The sequence below is a fragment of the Drosophila takahashii genome, chromosome 2R (genome assembly GCF_030179915.1).
Source record: "Drosophila takahashii strain IR98-3 E-12201 chromosome 2R, DtakHiC1v2, whole genome shotgun sequence".
Taxonomy (NCBI): domain Eukaryota; kingdom Metazoa; phylum Arthropoda; class Insecta; order Diptera; family Drosophilidae; genus Drosophila; species Drosophila takahashii.
Genome location: NC_091679.1, coordinates 27,184,571 through 27,206,553, shown reverse-complemented (window position 1 = coordinate 27,206,553; position 21,983 = coordinate 27,184,571). Strand labels below are relative to the sequence as shown.

Here is a 21,983-nt window from a genome sequence, read left to right as displayed (position 1 = left end):
TCAAAAATATCGATATATCGATAGTTTGGTATATTTTACACATCCCTATTTGTTGGACACTATTTAATTTGTTTAACAAATTCTTAGGCCAGTACGCAAGGAAACGCGGCGGCGCATAATTCACTTTTAGCACAATTACCACTGAGAAGCGCGCAAAATGGCCGAGGTTGAAGCCGTGCAGATAATTGCCGAGTCATTGAAGCAACAGGTAAGAGGATCACCTGGCCGTCCGTCCTTTTGTCCGACATTTTGGCAATGCACTTTTCTGCACTCGCAAAAAGTACCATGTAAATTGTAGATATTACATAGCGAGGGGGGGACCGTGGAATCTGCGGAGCTGGCGAGAACAATGGAGTGGTCTCTTATCTAGAGGCACCTGTTTGTTGTGCAAAGTTCAAAAACACTTGGTGGCTACCCAGTTGTTGTTGCCCCGATTACTCCCGTTCATAAAAGACGGAACGGATTTGATAAAGAGCTTGTTCCAAAGGTTTGGTACCACGACCCAAACACCTTGGTGCCTGCAGCGGCGATTATCGCCGGGGGGCAGATTAAAATCAATAAAACTTTAACCGGATTCCGGGCAAATCACTTAAGAACGTGTTTGCACATTGCCTAGTGATTTGGTCTATAAATTCCCAGAGTTATGCGATTGCATGTTTAATTGACAACCAAGTATGGTCTCTAAATAACTGTAATTTATGCCCTTATCCAAACACAGGGCGTGGAGTATGTCTTTGGCATCATCGGCATCCCGGTCATCGAGCTGTCCATGGCCTTCCAGGCCGCCGGACTGAAGTACATCGGAATGCGCAACGAGCAGGCCGCCTGCTACGCCGCCCAGGCGATTGGCTATCTGACTGGAAAGCCCGGCGTCTGCCTGGTGGTCTCCGGACCCGGACTCCTCCATGTAACAGGTAACAGACTGCGTAAGACAGCCCGAATGAGTTCTAATCCCACTTCATCCGACACTTAGGTGGCATGGCCAATGCCCAGGTCAACTGCTGGCCCCTGATCGTCATCGGCGGGGCCACCAACCAGGACCACGAGGGCATCGGCGGATTCCAGGAGTGCCCGCAGGTGGAGCTGTCGCGTCCGTACTGCAAGTACGCCGCCCGTCCGGCCACCGCAGCCCTCATTCCGCTGCACGTGGAGAAGGCGGTGCGGTATGCCACCTACGGCCGCCCTGGCGTGGCCTACCTGGACTTTCCCGGCAATATCCTGCAGTCCAAGGCCCAGGAGGCTCGCATCTACAAGGCCCTGCCCCATCCGGCTCCGCCACTCGCCTATCCGCCGCACGATGATGTGATCCGGGCCGCCAAGCTGCTGCGCCAGGCCAAGCGACCGCTGGTGATCGTGGGCAAGGGCTCCGCCTACGCTCATGCCGAGAACACGCTGCGGCACTTCATCGAGAACACCAACCTGCCCTTCCTGCCCACCCCGATGGGCAAGGGCGTGGTCTCCGACACGGCGCCGCAGTGCGTCTCTTCGGCTCGCACCTTGGCCCTGCAGAAGGCCGATGTGGTGCTGCTCCTGGGCGCCCGCCTCAACTGGATCCTCCACTTCGGCAAGGCGCCGCGTTACGACAAGGATGTGAAGTTCATCCAGGTGGACATCAACCCCGAAGAGCTGCACAACTCGGTGATTGCCTCGGTGGCCATTCAGGCGGACATTCGTCCCTTTGCCGAGCAGCTCTTCGAGCAGATGAACGCCGTTAACTTCCGCTTCGGCTACGAGCAGGATTGGTGGAAGCAGCTGGCCATTAAGTGCAAGCAGAACCGCGACACCGTGCAGAAGATGTCCTTGAACACGGAGACGCCGCTTAACTACTACGCGGTGTTCCACCATCTCCGCGAACTGCTGCCCAAGGACACGATCATCGTCAGCGAGGGAGCCAATACCATGGACATTGGTCGCTCCATGCTGCTGAATGAGCAGCCTCGCCACCGCCTGGATGCCGGCACCTTTGGCACCATGGGCGTGGGTCCTGGATTCGCCGTGGCCGCCGCTCTTTACTGCCGCGACTTTGCCCCGGGAAAGCGAGTGTTGTGCGTGGAGGGCGACAGCGCCTTTGGCTTCTCGGGCATGGAGATCGAGACCATGGTGCGGTACAAGCTGCCCGTGACCATCGTGATTGTGAACAACAACGGCATCTATGGTGGATTCGACAAGGACACCTTTGAGGCCATTCGCAGTGAGGGCGATCTTACCCAAATGTGAGTGCGCTGGTAGCTTATCGGTTTATCTGGGTACAACTACTTACGGCTAATCTTATCTTGCAGCACACCACCGTCGGCATTGGGCGTTCAAGTGCGCTACGAGGAGATGATGAAAATGTTCGGCATGCAGGGCTACTTCTGCACGGAAATCGAACAGCTGCAGGCGGCTGTCAAGGCGGCCAATGAGCTCAAGGACAGGCCGACCATCATCAATGTGGCCATCAGCCCGTCATCCGATCGCAAGCCGCAGTCCTTCAACTGGCTCACCGAGTCAAAACTGTAGAATACCACCATCTACGTTTAGGTCTTAAGCACAAAGTTCACCATTCCGAAAGTTATATTGCCACGAATTTTTCTGTATATACATGCAATTTTTGATACGCCTTCTTCGCTACTTAACTGTTGGCTCGCTTCAGTTCTTCCTCTAGGCCCAGGTAGTCCAGGAACCAGGTGAAATCCACCAGGCGACCTTTGTGCAAGAACGGCAGCTTGGGGCACAGCTCAAAGGCAATGTTGAGTGGGGCAATGTCGGGCACCTGGTCGCCGCGCATGTTGAAGAAGGCCAGAAAGTCGCGCACCTCGATCTCGTTTTGGCCATTGCGCTGCAGCACCATCAAGATGTCCTCCACAAGTTCCAGACTGAAGGGCAGCCGGCAGCCTCGCAATGTGGACCTCACTTGAGCCTCGCTGATGTACGGCCTGCACTCCGGATTAATGTGGCTCAGGTGATCGTTCAGCTGCTCCACGCCGTTCCACAGAGCGCGCTTTAGTTCCAGTTGGGCAGCAGCTCGCACTCGATTCCTGTCGCAGCTGGGAGGCATTGCCTGCTCAGCCGAAAAATAGCGACACACGGTCACAATTTCATGGTTGAGCAGGCAATCCTTAGACAGATAGGACAGGAGGGTCGAGCGAAGGGTGTCGAAGCTAACCGTGGTGGAGTCCCCGAGGTCTCCACCCGGCTTGCAGCGCAGCACAAATTGCTTGTACTCCGGACGCACTGCCTCGCGGATCTTCTGCATGATCACTCGAATATCTGCTACGGGGAACTGCAAAATCGTATTGATTTAGGGGTAGTAAGAAATGTGGTTCAAAATATATATATTTACCTCGCTGGGATGCTGTTCCATGTACATCAGCGTAAACTCGTCGGCTGAAACTATGTGGAAAATGTGATCCTTGAGAGTCATGGTGCGTCCTATGTAAAAATCATTGGCTCTATAGTACTCGGGCCGCGAGGAACTGAACATATCCTGACCCGGCAGTGGTACACGGGCCTTTTTAAGAAACTCCCCGCCCAGGAAGCCAGAGTTCCGACGCGACGACTCGTAGATCTGCACGGTGTCGTCGGCCAGAAAGTAGCTGATGACAAAGTCACGCTCTCCATTGTCCCGAATGGCCGAGATGAGCTTTGCCCCGAAGCGCAGAATGCAGCCATCGTACTTGAAAAGCTTCTTGAAGTCTGCCTGCGGTGGTTTGGGCTCCACGGTTATGCAGTTGCCCTCCGAATCCTCATGGCTACCCCATCCATTGTAGGGTGGCAGTCTGCGGGATGCCATGCCACCTTGAGTGTACGGTCGAATGTCGCTACGGTGTGGAATTGGTTGGGCACAAAACTCCTGGATGCCGTACTATAAAGAATTAAATATTATAAGTTTTTCTTGATTGTTAGGAAACAGATTTGGTCACCTTCTCCCTGTAGTAACTCTGCGTGAACTGGTCACATCCCGTAAGGACGACAGCTCTTCCAAAGACATTAAGCACGGCCCCTATTTGCAGATCCTGATCGGTGTAGTGGTGGACCTGTTTTTGCCCTGTGTTCAACGGGTCGGCTACGTAACGCACATCGCGCATACTGTTGCCCAGCACATTGAGTAGCGTCACTGCCGTCTGTTGGCCAGGCAGAGGAAGGCCTGAAAACTCTTTTGGCAGCTTGCCTCGCTTCAAAAAAGTGCTCGGTCCTTCTCGCCCGGAGTTCCGTGGAAACTTCTCCTTAATATCAATGGTATCATCGGCCAGATAGTAGCAGATCTCCAGCTTCCGCACATCGCCAAACTCGCTGCGATCGTTCCAATAGCCTTGGAACTTGAGCACTCGCCTATCGAATTCCAGAAACTGGGCAAATGAGTGCTTCTTGGGAAGAGCCGAGGAGCAGGAGTTGGCTGTCTGTTTCAAGCCGGAACGTTTTCGGATTTCTGTAGTGGGATCACTAAGGGTAAAATGAGAGAATGGTTTAAGGGGTTGCTAAAATTTTAATGAATGAATTAAGGATATATAAATAAGATATATAAATTAAATTAAACTTCGGAATTATAGAAGGCTTTGGAAGGTATTTTTTAATTTATTTATGTTTGGATGGTGGAAAGACTTAATATACTTACCATGGCTCCTGCTGGGCTTCAGGCACAAAGATCCCAGCTCGATTGAGGAACTGTCGCGTGAAGATGTCACATCCGCTGATGTGATAGACCCGATCGAAGATCTGCAAATCCGTGTCCACATTGAGGTCGAAGATCGAGATGAACTCGCGGTCGGTGGGTGGGGATTTCGGGATGCGCTGGCGGTGGACCAGACATCCCTGTGGTATTCCCGAGTTCTCGACCTTCGGCTCGGTGACCTGCATGGTTCCGTCCTCCAGGTAAAAGTAGATCTTCACCTTGCGCACCTGGTAGGGGGCGTGGTAGACCTCCGTGAGGTTCTCCTTGAAGTAGGCGCTGAAGCAAAGAACCTGCTTGTCGTAGGCCAACCAGGGGGGCAGCTTGGTGGTGGCCTTCGGGGCCCACAAGCTGTTGATCTGGGCCGGAACGGGTGGACACTTCGGATCGGCCACGATGCCATTGGGCTCCACGAGCTCCGGTTCCCGGCGGTCGGAAAGCATCTGGATGCCCTGGTAGTGCATCAACGTCTGCTGTCGCGGATGGCGACGCTTGCCACGCTGATGAGGAGGTTAATAGTTGACAAGTTAATAATTGGAGGATATCTCCCATCGGAACCACTTACATCGTAGAACTGAGCGCCTGGCAGCATGGGCATTCCCGGTAGTCGCATCATTTTCACAGATAATTTTGTAACCTCTTCGTTTGTTTCACAGTGTAATTTTGTTGCCAATCCCTTTGCCAAATCGTTGTGGTTACATTTGTCTCGAAGCCAAAAGCAATTCTGTGGCAGTTAACGCCACGCAGCAGAATTCTGGACTGGCCGAGTGTTTCGACATTTCCGCTGCTATTCGATAAATGGAACAAACGGAACTATGGCAATGCCACCTCGCCATGGCAGCCCGAAAAGTCAACTGTTGGCCAACAAGCCAACTAACTGCAACTGGTAGCGGTTTCCAAGGGTAAACTTAACTGAAGTATGGGTCAGCTTCTACTTCTACAAAGCTGGGTCTTTAATTGTATCAATATAGCACATTATAAAAAACAACTAAGCAATATTTATTGCATAAATTATAATACAATTTATAGATTAATTAAAAAAAACTGAAATCATACCATTCATATTCTATTTTAGTATAAAAATTAATTTATTTTCAAATTAAAAAAATGGGAATTTTTAATGTATTTGCCAATGTAACAGAAAATACTAATAGATTTTCCGGATCTGAATAAGTTCTAAACAAATTAATATGTATATTATGTATTCGTAATATGTATTACTTATCTTCTGTGCGGATCTATCCTTCAAGTGACAGTGTCACCTATAGGTCTACGTCGTTGAACCTGAAAATATTTCAATCGATGATTGAATTGGTGCCGCGGTCCAATGACGGTGGGCTGGTGGCGCAGACGCTGTGTTTGCTAATTAGTCTGGCAGGCAAAAGTAGGAAACCCACCGAAGCACGTGCTTTTTCTCACCTCTCTCTGACACCGTGTACATATACCACCCATCCCTCCCTGGGCTTACAAACTATCGTAAAACGATGCCAAAGCAGTGGAGCTGTAAGAATCGAGGCGGTAAATGCTGTTGGGAGCTCGAGACGACAGCACAAGAAGCGGCAAAATGAACCTGTTGTGAGTTAATAGCCCGTGAAGTGACTTCTGTTGAATTTCCACTGATCAGTGATCCCTCCCCCAACTTAGAGCCAAGATTATACTCTTCCTTTTGACCCTGGAGGCTGCGGATGCTCTGGAGGCCAATCTCACAGCTTGGCGTCATCACAGGCGACAAAAGCGTTTCTTAATCTATCAGAACGGCGGTGTCATTAAGGTTAGACATCAAATATTTATTGAATATAGTGATAGACATTAATTTGTATCTTTAAAGTTTGTATCCGGCTGTGCATTTCCGGTTCCGTTTATGGAGAAAAAGGCCTGGCGTCAGTTGGTCTGGCTGATGAACTTCCACTACCAGTTCAATGAGCCGCAAACTCCGATCTACTGGTGGAAACTCTGGGATGGATCCCGAAATCTCAAGGGACCTGTGACCCAAACCCAGTCAGATCCTGATTCTCCATCGGTGCCTGCTCGTCTGTTGGTGGATGAGCCCCAGCTTTTGCTATTCAAGTTCGCCGAGGGCTATATGAATCAATTGGGTCAGAATGGAAGTGCCTGCCTGAAGCGATTGATCTGCGAGAACGGTCAGGTGGATGAGCACAGTGGACTGTATGCACAACTACTACACAGACTGTTAAGGTAAGCTGTTTTTCACTTAAACGCAAGCTTGAGATAACTCTGTTAATTCTATAGACCTCATCGAACGCTGGACGGTCGGTATTTCGATGCCTACAGGATGGGTCGACATGGCGTCGATTGTCGAAGAGCCTTTCCGGAGGCCCATCACTGCGTTTTGGACGACTACGTACACCTCTACTCCCGGGGAGCCACACAGAGCTTCTTTTGAGCCTAGATTATCGGGAGCTTTCTCTTTGGACAAATGGCGCCGGTTGCCAGTAGTTCAATAGCATTAACATGACATGTACAAAACTAATTAATGGTAATTAAATATAATAATTAAATAATTATATATGTATGTATGACTATATACAACGAGGTCGGTCGAACTCCATTGGCTCTACTTGCCATCGGACACGTGTTCTTCATCATCGTCGTCATCATCATCCGACACTCGCCAAGTCAATTGGTAGTACTTTTTGTCATTGCTCGTCAGCCAGAGAAGGGCGCATCGGTTGGTGCAGAAATTGCAGGTGAAGAGCTGCTTGGAAGTGCTGCCACGCCTATAAAAAAAAAGTGAATCGCAGCTCGTCAATATGAATATTTTTATAAAGCAGCTTTAAGCCCTGTTGGTAATGAAAAACTAGTAATTTAAGGCCAGCTTTCTCGTCCGCATGTTAAATTTATAGTTAGAGTTAGAGTTAAACAATGACGATTCATATTAATTGGTGATTTTTTTGTAAAGTTTAAAATGGATTTTCTCAATTTTTAAATGAAATGTTATGTCTACGAAAGCACTTAACAAGATAATTTTTCTAAATTTAAATCATTTGAATTTTAAATAATATTAATACAGTTAAGGAATATCAAGATCTGACTTAGTCAGCCTTCACTGTACTTCTTGCGGTTGTGATAGGTCCATCTGCCCCAATTAGAAAGCGAACCGGTTTCGGCCTTATCAAAACAATAGCCACATGACTAACGCCAAGCAAACATAAGCGTAACTTAGACCCACCTCTTCACGACCATGAAGTAGTACGAGGTGTACAGGCATCTGGAACAGGTGGAATTCGTGCAGCGGGCGATGGCTCCGTTGTTGATGTGGGAACTGATGTACGGTTCCGGGAGTAGGTGGTGCAGGGCGGCGTTCTCGTAGACGGGCAAGGAGCGATTCAACGACTGCAGGGCGTGCAGACAGTCGTCGTAGAGTGTGACCCTGTTCTCCACCGAGGGAACCGGAAATACTGTGCGGGTGCCCACCGGAAGTACCAATCTGGAGTTGGTCTCCAGCTCGCGCACCCAAAACAGACCCTTGCGATTAACGGCACTGAATAAAAGGGAAAGAGATATTAGTTTGAGGTTTGGTTCCATTTACCGCACTTCTCTTATAGGAAGAATATCTAATAAGACTATTACAATTACTCTAATTGCAGCTTAAAAGTTTTGATCGTTTTTGGTTGAAAGAGATTCCTAAAGAACCCTCTTACAATAAATAAAAAAAAAATGATCGCTAAATATATAATAGACATGCGTGAAGGCATCCCGCCAAGAATAGGGTAATGCTCTTTGTTGACAAACATTTCGATTTAGTTTTCTAGCTGAAGGTATCCCAAATTAAGTTTAGTTATTATCAAAGGGGAAGGCAATGAATTGCCAAATACATCAATCAATGCTTTACATTGTATTGCCCTTACATGGGGGTGCATCTCTGTCGGTTGTCGTAGAAATTTTGGTAGAACCTCTCGTAGACCATGGGTATGTAGTTGATGGCTGTGTTGTGAAAGATGCGCACATGGTTCATGAACTTGGAGAGGGCGGCTGGGAGGTAGACGAGAGAACAGCCTGCCAACGAGAGAAATCAATGATGCTCACTAGCGGACACAATCCGGATACCGATCCCTCGGTTTACTCACGATCGGCGAGGAGGGACTGCAGCATGGGCAGGTTGGCGATGCGCTCGGGGATGTGGAGCAGTGCCTCGTTGTCGCTCACATTCAGCTCGTTCAGGCGGACGCACTCGCTCAGCTGTATGGGCAGTCGGCGAAATTGATTCTTGGCGATGTTCAGGTGCTCCAGATTGCGCAAGCTGCTCAGTTCTGAAGACCGGAATGAAAGGATACGAAACCCCGCGATAAGGACCACTACTACTCACCCACTGGAAGTTCGGTGAGCTGATTGCCCGACACATTCAGCTGCTGGAGACACAGGAGGAGACCTAGGGTGGGGGGCAGCTCCGTGAGCTCATTGTTGGAAACGTCCAGAAACTCAAGGTTCTCCAGCATATAGATATCGGTGGGCAGTTCGCTGAGATTGTTGCCCGCCAGATGGATGAACTTGAGGGTCGTGATGTTCAGCAGCCACTTGGGGATCACCGATATGAAGTTCTCCTTGAGGTAGACCTCCTCGAGATCCTCGTAGAGGAAGAGATCCATCGGCACATCCTTGAAGTTCAGGTAGCTCCAGTGCAGAATCGTTTTGTTCATGTTGACGATGCCGATATGGTTGCAGTTACACAATGCCCGCACTATGGTGGCGTCTTCGGGTTTTACTTGCTTATAGTTTGCTGGTGTTTCAATTATATTTATCTGCGTCTCTACGCGGTCATGATCATCATTTGGCACCGCCACCCGCCAAACAAAAACTGCCACCGCCACCAGCGCCACCACAGCCACCGAGTGGCTCAGGCCCAGTGGCAGCACCACCAGAATCAGCAGCAACAGTTTGCTCTCCGCCGAGAATCGAGAGTCTCCTGCGATTCGGTTCAGAATTTCGTTGGTCTTGGCTAAATTTGTCTCACTGGCCTGTCGCAATTTCTCGCGAGTGCCGAAAAATCGTCTCCCCTGAATTTTATTTTCTTTCTTACATATTTATTGTTTCAATAACGAATCAACACCAATCATCGCGCCTTTCACTGACCACTGACGTATACGTAATGTGATTGAGTGCCCGAAAGTATACCATTTTTGTTTTTTTTTGGTGGCGGTTAAATGCCTTCCGAGCTTTGGCACTGACATTGAATTTTCCCACTGCATTGATTCCCTCCCCCCAGTGGGTGGATGTTCCCGTGGTCTGCGCTGCATTCAAGGTCGTTGCTGCAAGCCAAGTGCAAAGTGCAAGCTTCCGAAGCTCCAGCACTGCCAGGAGCTTTGAGGTAGAAGAAAGGGGTTATGGAAAGTATCCATAAATTGGTCAGTGAAAAGCACAAATAGTTGGGAAATCAAGCTTAGCTTTCGGGGAAAATATTTGGAAAAGCCAAAGGAATGTAGAATACCTGTGTAATAATTTACATTATCTTGAGAACCTTATTTTCTTGTTTCCGATGCTCAACAACTTCCCGAGTTGCCATTTCTAATTTCTAGCTTATTTGGGAAAAAATGATTTCATATTTTCTTGACTACTTTTACACAATCAATAAAATTCATTACAGCCTTTTGAAGGAATAAATAAATTTACATTTATGCTTAACTTTTTTTTACAGAACAAATTTCGTGTTTTATAAATTTTATAATAAAAATTTTTTTATATCTTATTCCACGGGTTAGACAGGCAGTCGCCATAGTCCTTTAAATTCTAAAATATGCGAAACTCCAACGCTTATAATCCTTAATATCCATAGTTGTCATAGCCGTAGTCGTATCCATATCCGTGGGGATGATGATGGTGGTGGTGATGAGGGTACCCGTAGTAGCCATAGGACGGAGGTGGAGGTGGAGGTGGTGGAGGAGGTATTCCGAATCCCACGCCAATTGGCAGTGGAAGAGGCAGTCCAACTACGACAGGTGTACTCATTACTCCGGCAATGCAGAACACAAGTCCAAGTAGAGCGATTACAGCTTTCATGTTTCTGGCAAGACTTCACGACTGACTGACAAATCTGTGGAGATGCTGTTGGCTTTTAAGCATGATGATGTTACGCTTTTGGGAATTTCAATCACAGCGTGGACAAACAAAATGAATTGAATTTCACCTGCCGAAAGGTGCGAATTGATCGAAGAGTTGTATTTCCCCCTCCCATGCAAATTACCAAAAGTTCACGATATTTTTCTTTATTTGCACACGAGCCTTGGATAATAAGGTAATTTAAAATTTTTTAACTCAAGCGATTCATTTGACATGAAAAGGGGACTATTAAATCCTTATCCCAGTTATTGTGAGTTTAAGTAATTTCTCAGAGAATAAAAATACTTCAAAATTCATTCCTTTTTAGTAATGATGATGCTCATGGTGGTGCGGATCGTAGTGAGGATCGTGATGACGATAGTAATGATGATCGTAGTGAGGATCGTGGTGGGGATCGTAATGTGGATCGCCTCCATGATGAGGTGCTGCACATGCAGATGCAATCAAGAACAGAAGTCCAAGGAGTACAGCGATCACAGCTTTCATGGCAGGGCTCTTCAACAAACTGATGCAGCTGCCTCGAATGCATTGGCTTTTAAATCATTTGGGCATATGCATTTTTTGGGATATCCCAACAAGGTGGACAAACAGAAACAAACATTAAGTAAATTTAAATTGCCACTTTGCAAGTCGTTTATTGTTTTCGATATTTGGGTTATTTATTAAAGCTCTACACCGTTTATCACAAGTCTTAAAGGGGGATACAGAATTTGTTGAGTCCTTGACCTCTAGGCCCCGGATTTCACATTCACAGTCAGCTGCTTAAAGTCTCGATCGCTGAGCAGGCGCCACTTGTAGCCCAGGATCTCTGAGATCTCTCGCTCGACGGCCTCGTAGGATCGGGAATTTCGCTTCAGCCAGGTGGTAAATTCGTCGCTCCATTCCGGATGTCTTGGCCAGTCGCATCGCAGAATTACAGCAAATCGCCTGACATAGAGATGCTGTAGATTCTTGGCTGTTCGGGCAATGAGCAGAAGCGTCGATGTGGAGACTTTCTCGCGGATGATCTGCAGAATAAGGTAATGAGGTGTTAAGTAATCAAGAAATACCCCAAAATTAGTTATCAAATTGCTAGATTTGTAAATAAAATAGGTTATTAATTGGAAAACAGTGTGAACTTAAATTCAGATTTCAAAATTCGATGTCAATACTCATTAGTTTTTTAAGAAAATCGAAAAACCAATTTATAACGATTTAACTATATGACATATTCATCCTGAAGCAAATATCTTTACTTTGCTCATTAGGCGAAATATTTGTGTTTTTCATAACATTTTTCGAAAAGTTCTTTTAAAGAAAGGTTTCATCATGCCCGGATCCACGTGTTAGGGGTTTGCTCGATAAATCCCTTCCACTCAAGTGAAAAAGTAAAGGTACCCACTGAATTACCATCGACTATATACAGAAAGGACTCACCAGAGTGTCCACATTGAAGCACTGGCGGCACATGAGCAACATCAAGCTGTCGATGCGGCTGTGAAATGGCTTGGGGCTGGAGAAGCGCGGCAGGAGCTCGTGGCCATAGACGGCCAGGGTGTTCCGGTAGTGGTCCACCATGCGGACGAGCAGCTCGGCCCGAATCCGCGTCTGCGGAGCACAGTACGTGATGCTGTGGACAGGCGCCTCCGGCTGCAACACCACCTCTCCGTCCGCCAGATTTTCCATCCGCAGGTGGACACGCAGGCGCGGATTGGTCTTCTTTACATTCCGCCAGGCCTTCACGCCGCAGGCACTGATTGTCAGGTGGTTTGGCGTGTAGCAGTTCTGCAGCAAGTGCAGGTGTCGCAGCTTGGTGTCCGCCAGAAGGGACAAAACGTCGTCATCTATGTTCTGCGGCGATATGGTGAGCACCTAAATCAAAACGTTTATTCACCAATCGGATAAGAAAGGAATTTAAATCGTTTTCACCTGTAGATTGAGAAACAGACCCACATGCATGATGGGGCAGTGCATAGTGGTCACATTCACCAGATTCAGGACCCTCATCTTGGTGCAGCAACTGCAGACGACCTCGTCCAGCAGATGATTCGCCTCGTATCGCTCCAGTACAAAGTCCACCAGTTTGAGGGTGTGAAGGTCCGTCAGTCGCAGGAGCAACTCCTTCAGGACCCTCAGCAGCTGACCACCAGTGCCGAAAAGCTTGATGCCCTCTGGATCGTTGGGCTGCGACATATTGCATGGGAAGTGATAGACCAGTGTTCGAATCCGGCGACCTATGCCAACGAACTCTGTACCAGGATTCTCCTCTCTACCCTGAATCAGTAGACCATTATATTTCTTATTCTCCGTTAAAACAATATTGGTATACCTTGTCGATGTTCCATGACAGCATGGTCATAAACTGAAAGATGTTATTGAAACTGTGCCACGGACGAAACTCGATACCTCGCATATATTTGCCGATCTTCGACAGGCAGAACTGTGTTCGCATGTGATCCAGGCAAAATTGCCAGCCGGAGTAGTAATTGAACTTCGGTTTCGTGAGAGTTCGATCATCCACCAAGAAGTTGTTCCAAACAGTTGGCAAATAGAAGGCTCTATACCACTGGCGGCAAACCTGCAAAGATCATAAAGTCGCGTTCTTTAGCTTCCACCGAGTAAACGATTGTTCTTTATCTTTTTACTAAGATTAGATTCTGCTATCGTCATCTGACAACTTCCTGATATTAGACTAATATTTAAAAACAACGACGAAGACGTTTTTCCCGCTAATCGTTAGTATTATTAATATACTACCCTATATTACAATTCGCTGTTATAGTGGAGGCCAACTTATATCTCTGAAGATAGCACACAGCTGCTATTTAGATCAAAAGACTGGAAACATTGCCATATGAACTAATTTGATGGTTTTATTGAAGGTCAGCTCCAATGAGCCATTGTAATGTAAACATTCCGAATTTTCGGTTTTTCGGTATTATGTAAATATTCGACCCTAAAATAAAATCAATAAAGAGCTTTTGGGTAAAACCGATGATAGCGACAAGTTCACCAATTTTCTTTCAAATAAAAAAAAAAAAGTTGGCCGTTATAAAAAAAAAAGTGTTATGCATCGGCCGGGAATCGAACCCGGGCCGCCCGCGTGGCAGGCGAGCATTCTACCACTGAACCACCGATGCTTGGTGAAAGGGTGGGTTCCAAAAAGTCTCCAGTTCCTGTTCTGGTCATTCTAAAATCTTAATTCTATAAATATAACTATTGTGGAGCTGACTTAAAAATTAATAAATTCGTATCAAGAAAGATATTAAGTAGTTAAAAATATATCGATTTATAATGAACAAAGTACGAAATTTGATGGCGAAATATTACCGAAAATGTTTTTTAAGGTATTTTGTAAATCCTATTAACTGTATTATAAAATATTTTTAAACAGTTGTTGTGTTATTTCAATATACGCACCAGTCCGGCGTAGTAGCGCTCTTTGGGGCTAAGGTACGTAAATATTTGCTCTAGTACCAGGTCAGGTAAGTAACGCCAATTTGACTCGATCATGTTTTCCGGGTCCTGGTCGTCATCCTCGTCAACATCTATGTAGCATGCTAAATGTTTTATGAAATGAAAATCAGATTATTTCACTGAGTTGTCATACATGACCCATAGGAGTCTTTGGCCTACCCTTCTCGTCTCCATCGATCTTCCAACCAGCCTTTTGCATAACCTCCAGTTGGCCACTGCCCTTTCGCCCCACGCTCGTTGCACTCATGTCTCCGGGGGTATTGTTATTGTTATTTTACTGACTTTCAAATTATTTACAACGCAAACGACCGCACAGAACTATATGTACTCTAATTTTGAAATTTTTTTTGGCACAGCCTGCGCTGACGGCTTCTTCTTGCTTTCGGTTTATTTTTATATAGTTGGACCGACCGACTGTCCGCTGCACTCGCAGTTGCGTCGCGTTTGGCCAGCGACTGTCTCCCGAATAGATTGTGATTCTTTCACATATTCAAATCGCTCTGTTGGCTATTTTCGAAAACTGAAAAACTGTTTTCAGTTTCTCGTGTTCGAAATTGTTAGGTTCTCGTCTCCTCACAATTGCCAAAGACCTGCGTTTTTGCCTGCTCTGCGCACAGAGCTTCCGATTTATTTTTGTTATTATTTTTTCTTTCTTGATTTTTGTTGATGCGTGGAACTGTGCTCGAGATATGGCAACTGTTGTGATTCCGATTCTCTGTTGTTTTCATTCCCCGATTTTAAAATTAGACACCGGCACTTTGGGCAAGGTCTTAGGGCCTCCGTTCCGTGGCACGGAACTGGGGCAACTTGTTGATCCCACCGCTGGCTATTGAGGTGTAAATTATAAATAAACACTTGAGCTGTTTGGTCTTGTGGGGATCTGATCGATCTGCATTTCGTAGCATGTGCACCTATACTCCAGGCGTTTTGATGCACAGAAAGAAATATAAATATTGTAATGATTTTTTTTACACTGCACTTTAATATTTTAACTAAGAAATATTTACATTATCATTTAGAAAAAATCAATTATAAAATTAGTCAAATAAAGTCAATGGTACTCTTTGGTTATGTAAAACATTTTAAGTATATTTGTAATATTTCCCATTATTTTAATTTAGACAAGTAAAGTGATTTTTCTAAGCAATATTCTAAAGCCTCTAATTTATTCCTCGTATTCGATAAGTACAACATTATTTGAGCCAAATGTGCTCTAAGCTACTTAGAAATCCTGCAGTTATCTTGTTCCTCGCTTTTGATACTTGACCCCACTTTGCCTTTGCAAAAGCCGGAAGAAAATTCCATCAGGCCACCAAACGATGCCATCGTCGTTTCCTTGACGGCACCACAAACTGAGCCAGCTGTTATCCCGCTTTTCCGATTTTCCGCTGTCCACTTGTGCATTGTCATTTTTTCACACACATACTATCACCGCTTACGTATACGTAATATGGCCAGGTTGCTCGAGTGTCCAGGTACACTTAGCGGAAACAGCTGTTTATGTTGATGGGCCCTCCGCCAAGGAGAATGCAGAAAGGCATTTGGCCATTTTCCTGGATCCTTTTTAGCCCTTCGCTTTTCTTTTTTATTTAGCACGAAGAACCAAACAACAACAGCGGCAACTTTTCCGTATTGCAATTTCCTTTTTGCGTTGCATACTTTTAGGATCACGGAATTTTTCCGCGCCCAAGCACTTAAAAATATGCTGAATATTGAATGAGCCCGGCTGAGTGGGGGGAACTCAGAGCTGGTGGGATCTGCAACAATGCGCAGCAATACGGGCTTAATTAAAACAATTTTAAAACCAGTTAAAACACACTCGCCGGTCGCCAGTCGCCAAAACCCGAGCACCAACCCAAACCCAAACACATATGCACACAGCCAGCCGCTTGACAGTTGGAAAGCGCCCTTCCGCTTTGCCTTCGGTTGGGAAAACATCAAATATGACAGGCCAGGCCTGCAACCAAAATGTTGCCATGCAAATTTAAATGTCAACAAAAACTTGCAGTTTAACCCAAAAACCTTATTTGTGTCTGCCGGGCAGCCGGCCATCATATAGTGTAGCGTTTTCCAGGGCTGTGAAAATGTGTGCAAGCTCCATTAAAAGCGAACAGCGGTTCGAGATGGGTACGTGAATTACATAAAACTTTGGGAGAATAAAAGTAAATATTTAGCTGTAATTAATATTTAACAAATGGTTTATAAATATGTCATTCAAACAAACTTATAATTTAAAAATTAAAATAATGGGTTGTAGCTATTGAAATCTATATTAGAATATTTGAAAAATAAATTAAAATATTTCCTTGAGTATTAAATATGTTACAACTTGTTTATAAATATATCTTTTATTTAAAATTATTTTATTTTATTTAAAAATGAAATGAAATTAATTTGAATATTTTGAAATTTAGTATACAATATTTTCTCTTATTAAACCTTTTTTTATTTTTTTAAATACAATATTTTCTAAACTGTTCTGGAAACATATTTTGAACCTAATAAAACAAACGGAAAGTGTTTGTATATTTTTCCCTTTTTCGCTTTAACTTTTTTTAATAAATGTAGATTCTTAATCTTTTACCTTATTTTTTAAATCCTTCATCGCTTTCGCACCTCTAGCACGCACTTGTGAAAATTATGGGTCGGGTTCGCCGGTCGAAATATGCATATGGATATTGCTCTGTGCGTGCCGGTGGGTCGGCGGCGGCTTAAACTGGAAAACAGGAAGTGACTGGTTGGCTTGGCTAACCAAGCCGTAGCCGGCAGGAGCCAGCCAACAAGTCCTGTTATTGTTGGTTTTGCCTGGTCGTTTTGTTTGGCTGGCCTTGCTCAGGTGCATCGCACTGGCAGCTGTTTGGGGCCATTGTTTGGCCATCGGATGTTGCCAAGTTTCGGAATTTAATGTATAATTTTGTAGCATTTTAACTACTGGCTGACTGACCCCGTTGTGACCCATTCTGCCGTGTGGTTATGTAAATTGTTGACTTCTACTTGGGGGACAGCCCTAAGAAGGCTGATGTGTTACTTGACTGTGCATTTGTGAATTGCATTTTAATGGCCACTCGGTGGGCACTTCCATTGGTGGGGGGACTTAGGATTGCAATTTATTGAGGTTGAAAAGGAAATTTTACCTTTTAGTTAACAAGGTAGTTTATTAACCCGTTATTCTTTGATTTATATTAAAATGTACTACATTTAAAAAATATTTAAATGGCAATAATTTTCCCCTGAGCAATAAAATTTGTGGAAAAAAAAGAACGAAAAAAACGTTCACGCCGGCATGAACAGCCGATGTTTGGTAAAGAAATTGATTTTGAAAACTATCCTTGATGGCTTTTTTAAAAATCTATTAATATAATTATCTGACAGCTGACTTCAAACTGAATTAATTTATTATCTTATTATTTAGAGATTTAAATAAAAACCTTTATCCGGCGTTCCTTTAACTATTTTAAAATGAATATCATCTTTTTTATTGCCTTTCTGAGGAAATTCAATTTACGTGGAAATCATGGAAATACATTTTAAAGTTTTTCAAACCACTCTAAATGTTTTTTTAATATCTTCTTTGTCTAGGTTACATTTGTTTGATCCGATTGCACACTGGTTATTTGGAAGTTCGTTCTTGTCCATTTTCCAGCAAACTTTGTGACAGTTCGAACTGCCTAAAATGACAATGAAATCCGAAAGCGCAGCTGCTGCTTATGCAAAGTTTTTGTGGTGGGTGGATAACTTAAAGCCCAAAAAGTTGGCATAAACATATAGGGCTCAATCACATCAGCAATTTCCAGCACTGCGATGGCGATGGCCCTTTCGACTTCCGTCCCATCCTGGCTCAATTGTTCTGCCATTGTCACAGCAAGCAATTTGCCTTGACAATAGTCATGCATTTTAATTGTGCAGCAGCTGCGGTTCATCGGAAGGAATCGCCCCGCCCTCGGAATGGCGACTGCTAAACGCAGCAAATTGTGTGGCCATTAAAAAAGTGGCGTATAAAATAGAAACTTTTTTGAAATTTTCCTCCTTTTTTTTGCCTGCAATTATTTGTAAAATATTTATTTAACAATTGAATTGAAAAAGTTTCTGCCTGTGGCAGTTGCCCCAAAATGTGTAGAGGAGCAACTTTGGCCCACTAATCAAATGAATGGGAATTAAGGCAGTGCCGCTGGAAAGAATATATTCGCTGGCGTGTGCAAAACAATTAAGCTAAAATTGTTATTGCAATTTGAAAACAATTGTCAAATTATGCAAATTCCGTCTGATTGCCTCGAGTATTTTTCAGCAGGACCCCCGACTCCCCCGAGTTAACAAGGTAAACAAGCCCCAGACTTTTCCACCCCACTCGATCCTACCCCACCAGTTGAAACTCGGGGGGTGGCGCAAACTGCTCAAAGATTTATGGCAATGCCTCAAGTGTTTTCTTGGGTGGGAAGGGAAAAAAGTTTTGGGAGTGCGTCGGCAGCTTCCTTCACTTGGTGCCGACGTTGTCAGTTGCAAGGCGACTGCAATTTGCATAAAAATTCATTGGTTCGGTGGCAAGTTGACAAAAAAGGTAAGGATGAAAATCGCTAAAAGAATTATCCTTGGAATAACAAAATGTTAATACTATTCGAAGAATATTTTGGTGAGTTTAACACTTTGAATTAATTGGAAAAGTTTTATATTTATGGATTATGCAAAGACTGGCGCGTTTATTAATTTACTGTGGCTTACAAAAAATTGTTTTATGTTCACCAACCAAAATGTGTAGAATCCTTGTAAAGGTTTTAGTCTTTGCAAGGAAATATGAATCATTGTTCTTAAGAAATCTAATCTAAAGCTAATCTTTGGAAATACAAAATGTTATTTTATTTGGCTTAATTCATGGCCCATACTCACATTTAATAAATATTTAGTAATAACACGTTAAAAAGCACATCTACAATTAATGGTTAGGGGAACGACCATGGGCTGATCAGATAAGGGCACCCATAGAGATAATGTACCCCTAATAAATGACTTCCAATTAAATGAATTATGGCGTTGTGATAAAGCACCTCGACGTAACTATTGTCGGGCCTCCATATCCAACCAAATGCCTCCATTTAGATTGGCCAAGAACAAGGTTGGGTCGTACAAGTTATCCTTACGGGTCTTTGGATTGACCCTCACATTGAACTTGCTGATCAGCTCCACGATGGCCGCCTTAACTTGGGAGGTGGCAAAGCGCATACCTTTGGAAGGTTACAACCATTAGTATATTACTTGGACATCATAGATTTATAATTACCTAAGCAAATACGCGGACCATCTCCAAATCCCATGTAGACACCGCGCTCGCGAAGATTTTTCACTGCATCGGGATCCATGAAGCGATCAGGATTGTAAGTCTGCGGACTGGGAAAGTACTCCTCGTCCATCATATGACAGGAGTGGGGTATGACAACAACAGTACCCTTTTCCACGATGAAATCGGGACCATCTTTGTTGGGCAGCTCCACGGATTCGGTGCAGAGCTTAGAGGTCATAAAGCCGGGAGGGAATAAACGAATCGATTCTGTAAGATGGATTTAAATGGTAATGTTTATACAACATTTATAAAGTTTTATCATCTGTTTTTTCTCACCGTGTAGGCAGGCATCCAGATAGGGCAACTCGTTGAGTTTGTCGTATGGTATGATACCATCTTGTAGATGTTCCTGGATCTCGTCCCGCAGCCGCTGTTGCACCTCTTCATCGCGACCCAGTAGCAATAGCATGTGCGACAAAACGCCCGCTACAGTTTCGAAGCCATCCAAAAGGAAGGTCATTGTGTGGGCCAACAGGTGGCGAGTATCCAGGTTTCTCTTCTCCCCCAGTTGCATCAGATAATCCAGGAAGTCGGTGCGCTTAAAGTGCCCAGTTGCCAGTTGGGATTTTCGCGACTGAACCGCTGTTCCCATCAATCCGATAAAGAATCGTTCCACATGATGCGGTACAAAGCGCAGTTTTATCAGGTGACTCAGAGAGGGAAAGGTGTTGACCAGGGCGAAGAGGATCATGAAGGTCCAGTGAGGGTTGAACAGGTCCTTGATGTTGGCCATAATCGGAGTCGGTTTGTCAGTAAAACTATCGGCACTTAGACCCAACACGCAATCGGTGACCATTTCGGAAGTGAAGCAGAGACCCAACTGTAATGAAAAGTTAAAGTAATTTAAGGACTTCTACAAATATATTTATCTTTACTTACATCCTTGGCATTGATGCCATCGGCTGCACCCAAACGAATTTGCTTCTTCACCCACTCGCTCATTTGCTGGCACACCTTGTTCGTCACTGGATAGACGGACTTTATCTATTCGTTTACAAATTATATATCCAATGGTAATTTACTGACAGATATCGATTTATGGCTTAACTTACCCGACCGTTGGTCAAACCCGGTGTGATATCAGCCCGCCTTTGCTTCCACTTTTCGCCGGTGAGCGAAAACGGATTATTGGACAGGATAAAGTCGGTTTTTTCGTCAGTCAATCTGGATAGCTCGTTGTCATGGAAGTTCTTAAAGTTGGTCACAAAAACTCGATGTGCCAACTCCGGACTGATCACCAGTAGTTGGGGAACCCATCCGCTGAAGATGCCCACCGCATCATACTTGCTTTTGTACTTTCTAAACGGAAAATATTCGAAAGAATCCGAAAATAAGACCCAATTGATTCTGGAATGTGTGGTTCTACTCACTTGTAGATGTCGTTCAAGTCGTAGATCATATTCCTCTTCATCGTATACAGGTTGGGATAGTTGCCGGTGAAGAGTTGGGGCTTGGGACCCGGCACCCGTCGCTTTCGCCAGTAGTTGAAGTTCCAGGTCATAGCCGCATAGAGCAGACCGCCCAGTAGAAGGCCCAAAGCCAAGGTAACCACAATCATTTTCTCTCACACGTGGAAGCGATCTGCTTGCTCGGCGAAATGCTGATGGGTTTGTTCCCCTAGGTCAGCGATAAAAGCTCTCTACTCAGCGATTAGATGAAATAAATAAACAAACAATTCTCATTTGAAGCAGTAAATCTACAGTCGAACTTCCCTTACAAGAATTGTACAATTTTTTGTTATTTACATTTGTGATGTCATACAACTTGTATGATACAAGTTTTAGAAACTATTCAAATGTATCTCAATTTACTGGAATAATTATTTACTAAATATTTAAACATACAAAGAATGGACTTTTAAGCACTTTTTACGATTATTCCGGTAAAAATTGTATTCTCGAAAAAGCCTTTTAAATAATATTAAATATATTTTAAGTTAGTTTATTACTTACTTTTACCACCTCTGATTTACTTGCTTGTCTAAAGTGAGTGGTTCACTTAATGGGATGCAACCTGTAAATACTGTTGCGAGGTCAATAAAGCTCTGTAACAGTAAAATACATTCGATATCAGTAATGTTATCAAATATTATCAATTCGACACGAGCGATTTTTTTCGAATCTTCAAATGTTTGCTGTTGAAATGTGGTAAAACCAAATGAAATTCATTAACTAATTTCACAAAAATAAAGCTTAAAGCTTTAAACAGAAAAGGCAACATTGTGAAAATCAGCAAACATACTGCTAGAAAGTTGAACATTGACTGGTTTTAACAGCTTTATTCTCGTTGAAATCCGGTTTCTTAAAAAATGTTTGTGAATTTCTTAAGGACTTGGATGGTTCGAGCTTTCTTTGTTTGGGAGATCTATATTCAACTTATCGCTAAAATAGCTCGATCAGTAGAACACTAGCATTGAAATAACCATTTCCTTGTTTGATATTACTTTGTGAATTACTCTGAGTAAATTTCACT

General features: G+C 44.3%; 6 protein-coding genes and 1 non-coding gene across 7 annotated transcripts; 2 read left to right on the top strand and 5 right to left on the bottom strand.

The window, feature by feature from the left end:
* The first annotated feature begins 46 nt into the window (after window positions 1–46).
* Window positions 47–2,596, top strand: Hacl (2-hydroxyacyl-CoA lyase). The gene is made up of 4 exons (XM_017144267.3): window positions 47–208; window positions 719–914; window positions 974–2,213; window positions 2,280–2,596. Exons 1-4 carry the CDS (start codon window positions 158–160, stop codon window positions 2,497–2,499), a joined length of 1,707 nt encoding a protein of 568 aa, XP_016999756.1. The 5' UTR covers window positions 47–157; the 3' UTR covers window positions 2,500–2,596.
* Window positions 2,536–5,440, bottom strand: Efhc1.2 (EF-hand domain containing 1.2). The gene is made up of 5 exons (XM_017144256.3): window positions 5,214–5,440; window positions 4,595–5,148; window positions 3,903–4,422; window positions 3,323–3,844; window positions 2,536–3,262 (listed from the first exon to the last, which is right to left on the bottom strand). Exons 1-5 carry the CDS (start codon window positions 5,262–5,264, stop codon window positions 2,612–2,614), a joined length of 2,298 nt encoding a protein of 765 aa, XP_016999745.2. The 5' UTR covers window positions 5,265–5,440; the 3' UTR covers window positions 2,536–2,611.
* A 433-nt stretch (window positions 5,441–5,873) lies between these two features.
* Window positions 5,874–7,052, top strand: LOC108059207 (uncharacterized). Its single transcript, XM_017144355.3, has 4 exons — window positions 5,874–6,223; window positions 6,293–6,419; window positions 6,477–6,844; window positions 6,899–7,052. The coding sequence occupies exons 1-4, from the start codon at window positions 6,171–6,173 to the stop codon at window positions 7,050–7,052; spliced, it is 702 nt and encodes a 233-aa protein (XP_016999844.3). The 5' UTR covers window positions 5,874–6,170.
* On the bottom strand, window positions 7,050–9,742 carry LOC108059201 (leucine-rich repeat-containing protein 28). The gene is made up of 5 exons (XM_017144342.3): window positions 8,976–9,742; window positions 8,737–8,919; window positions 8,518–8,665; window positions 7,839–8,150; window positions 7,050–7,386 (listed from the first exon to the last, which is right to left on the bottom strand). Exons 1-5 carry the CDS (start codon window positions 9,304–9,306, stop codon window positions 7,224–7,226), a joined length of 1,137 nt encoding a protein of 378 aa, XP_016999831.1. The 5' UTR covers window positions 9,307–9,742; the 3' UTR covers window positions 7,050–7,223.
* Window positions 9,743–11,328: 1,586 nt separating this feature from the next.
* Window positions 11,329–14,661, bottom strand: LOC108059213 (F-box only protein 39). The gene is made up of 6 exons (XM_017144368.3): window positions 14,339–14,661; window positions 14,123–14,262; window positions 13,032–13,280; window positions 12,632–12,976; window positions 12,140–12,574; window positions 11,329–11,730 (listed from the first exon to the last, which is right to left on the bottom strand). Exons 1-6 carry the CDS (start codon window positions 14,424–14,426, stop codon window positions 11,452–11,454), a joined length of 1,536 nt encoding a protein of 511 aa, XP_016999857.1. The 5' UTR covers window positions 14,427–14,661; the 3' UTR covers window positions 11,329–11,451.
* TRNAG-GCC (transfer RNA glycine (anticodon GCC)) lies at window positions 13,772–13,842 on the bottom strand. Its single transcript has one exon. It is a non-coding gene; the product is annotated as a tRNA-Gly (tRNA).
* Window positions 14,662–19,067: 4,406 nt separating the features above from the next.
* On the bottom strand, window positions 19,068–21,251 carry LOC108059090 (probable cytochrome P450 28a5). The gene is made up of 6 exons (XM_017144139.3): window positions 20,882–21,251; window positions 20,564–20,810; window positions 20,391–20,495; window positions 19,788–20,331; window positions 19,452–19,718; window positions 19,068–19,395 (listed from the first exon to the last, which is right to left on the bottom strand). Exons 1-6 carry the CDS (start codon window positions 21,067–21,069, stop codon window positions 19,229–19,231), a joined length of 1,518 nt encoding a protein of 505 aa, XP_016999628.2. The 5' UTR covers window positions 21,070–21,251; the 3' UTR covers window positions 19,068–19,228.
* Window positions 21,252–21,983: the final 732 nt, after the last annotated feature.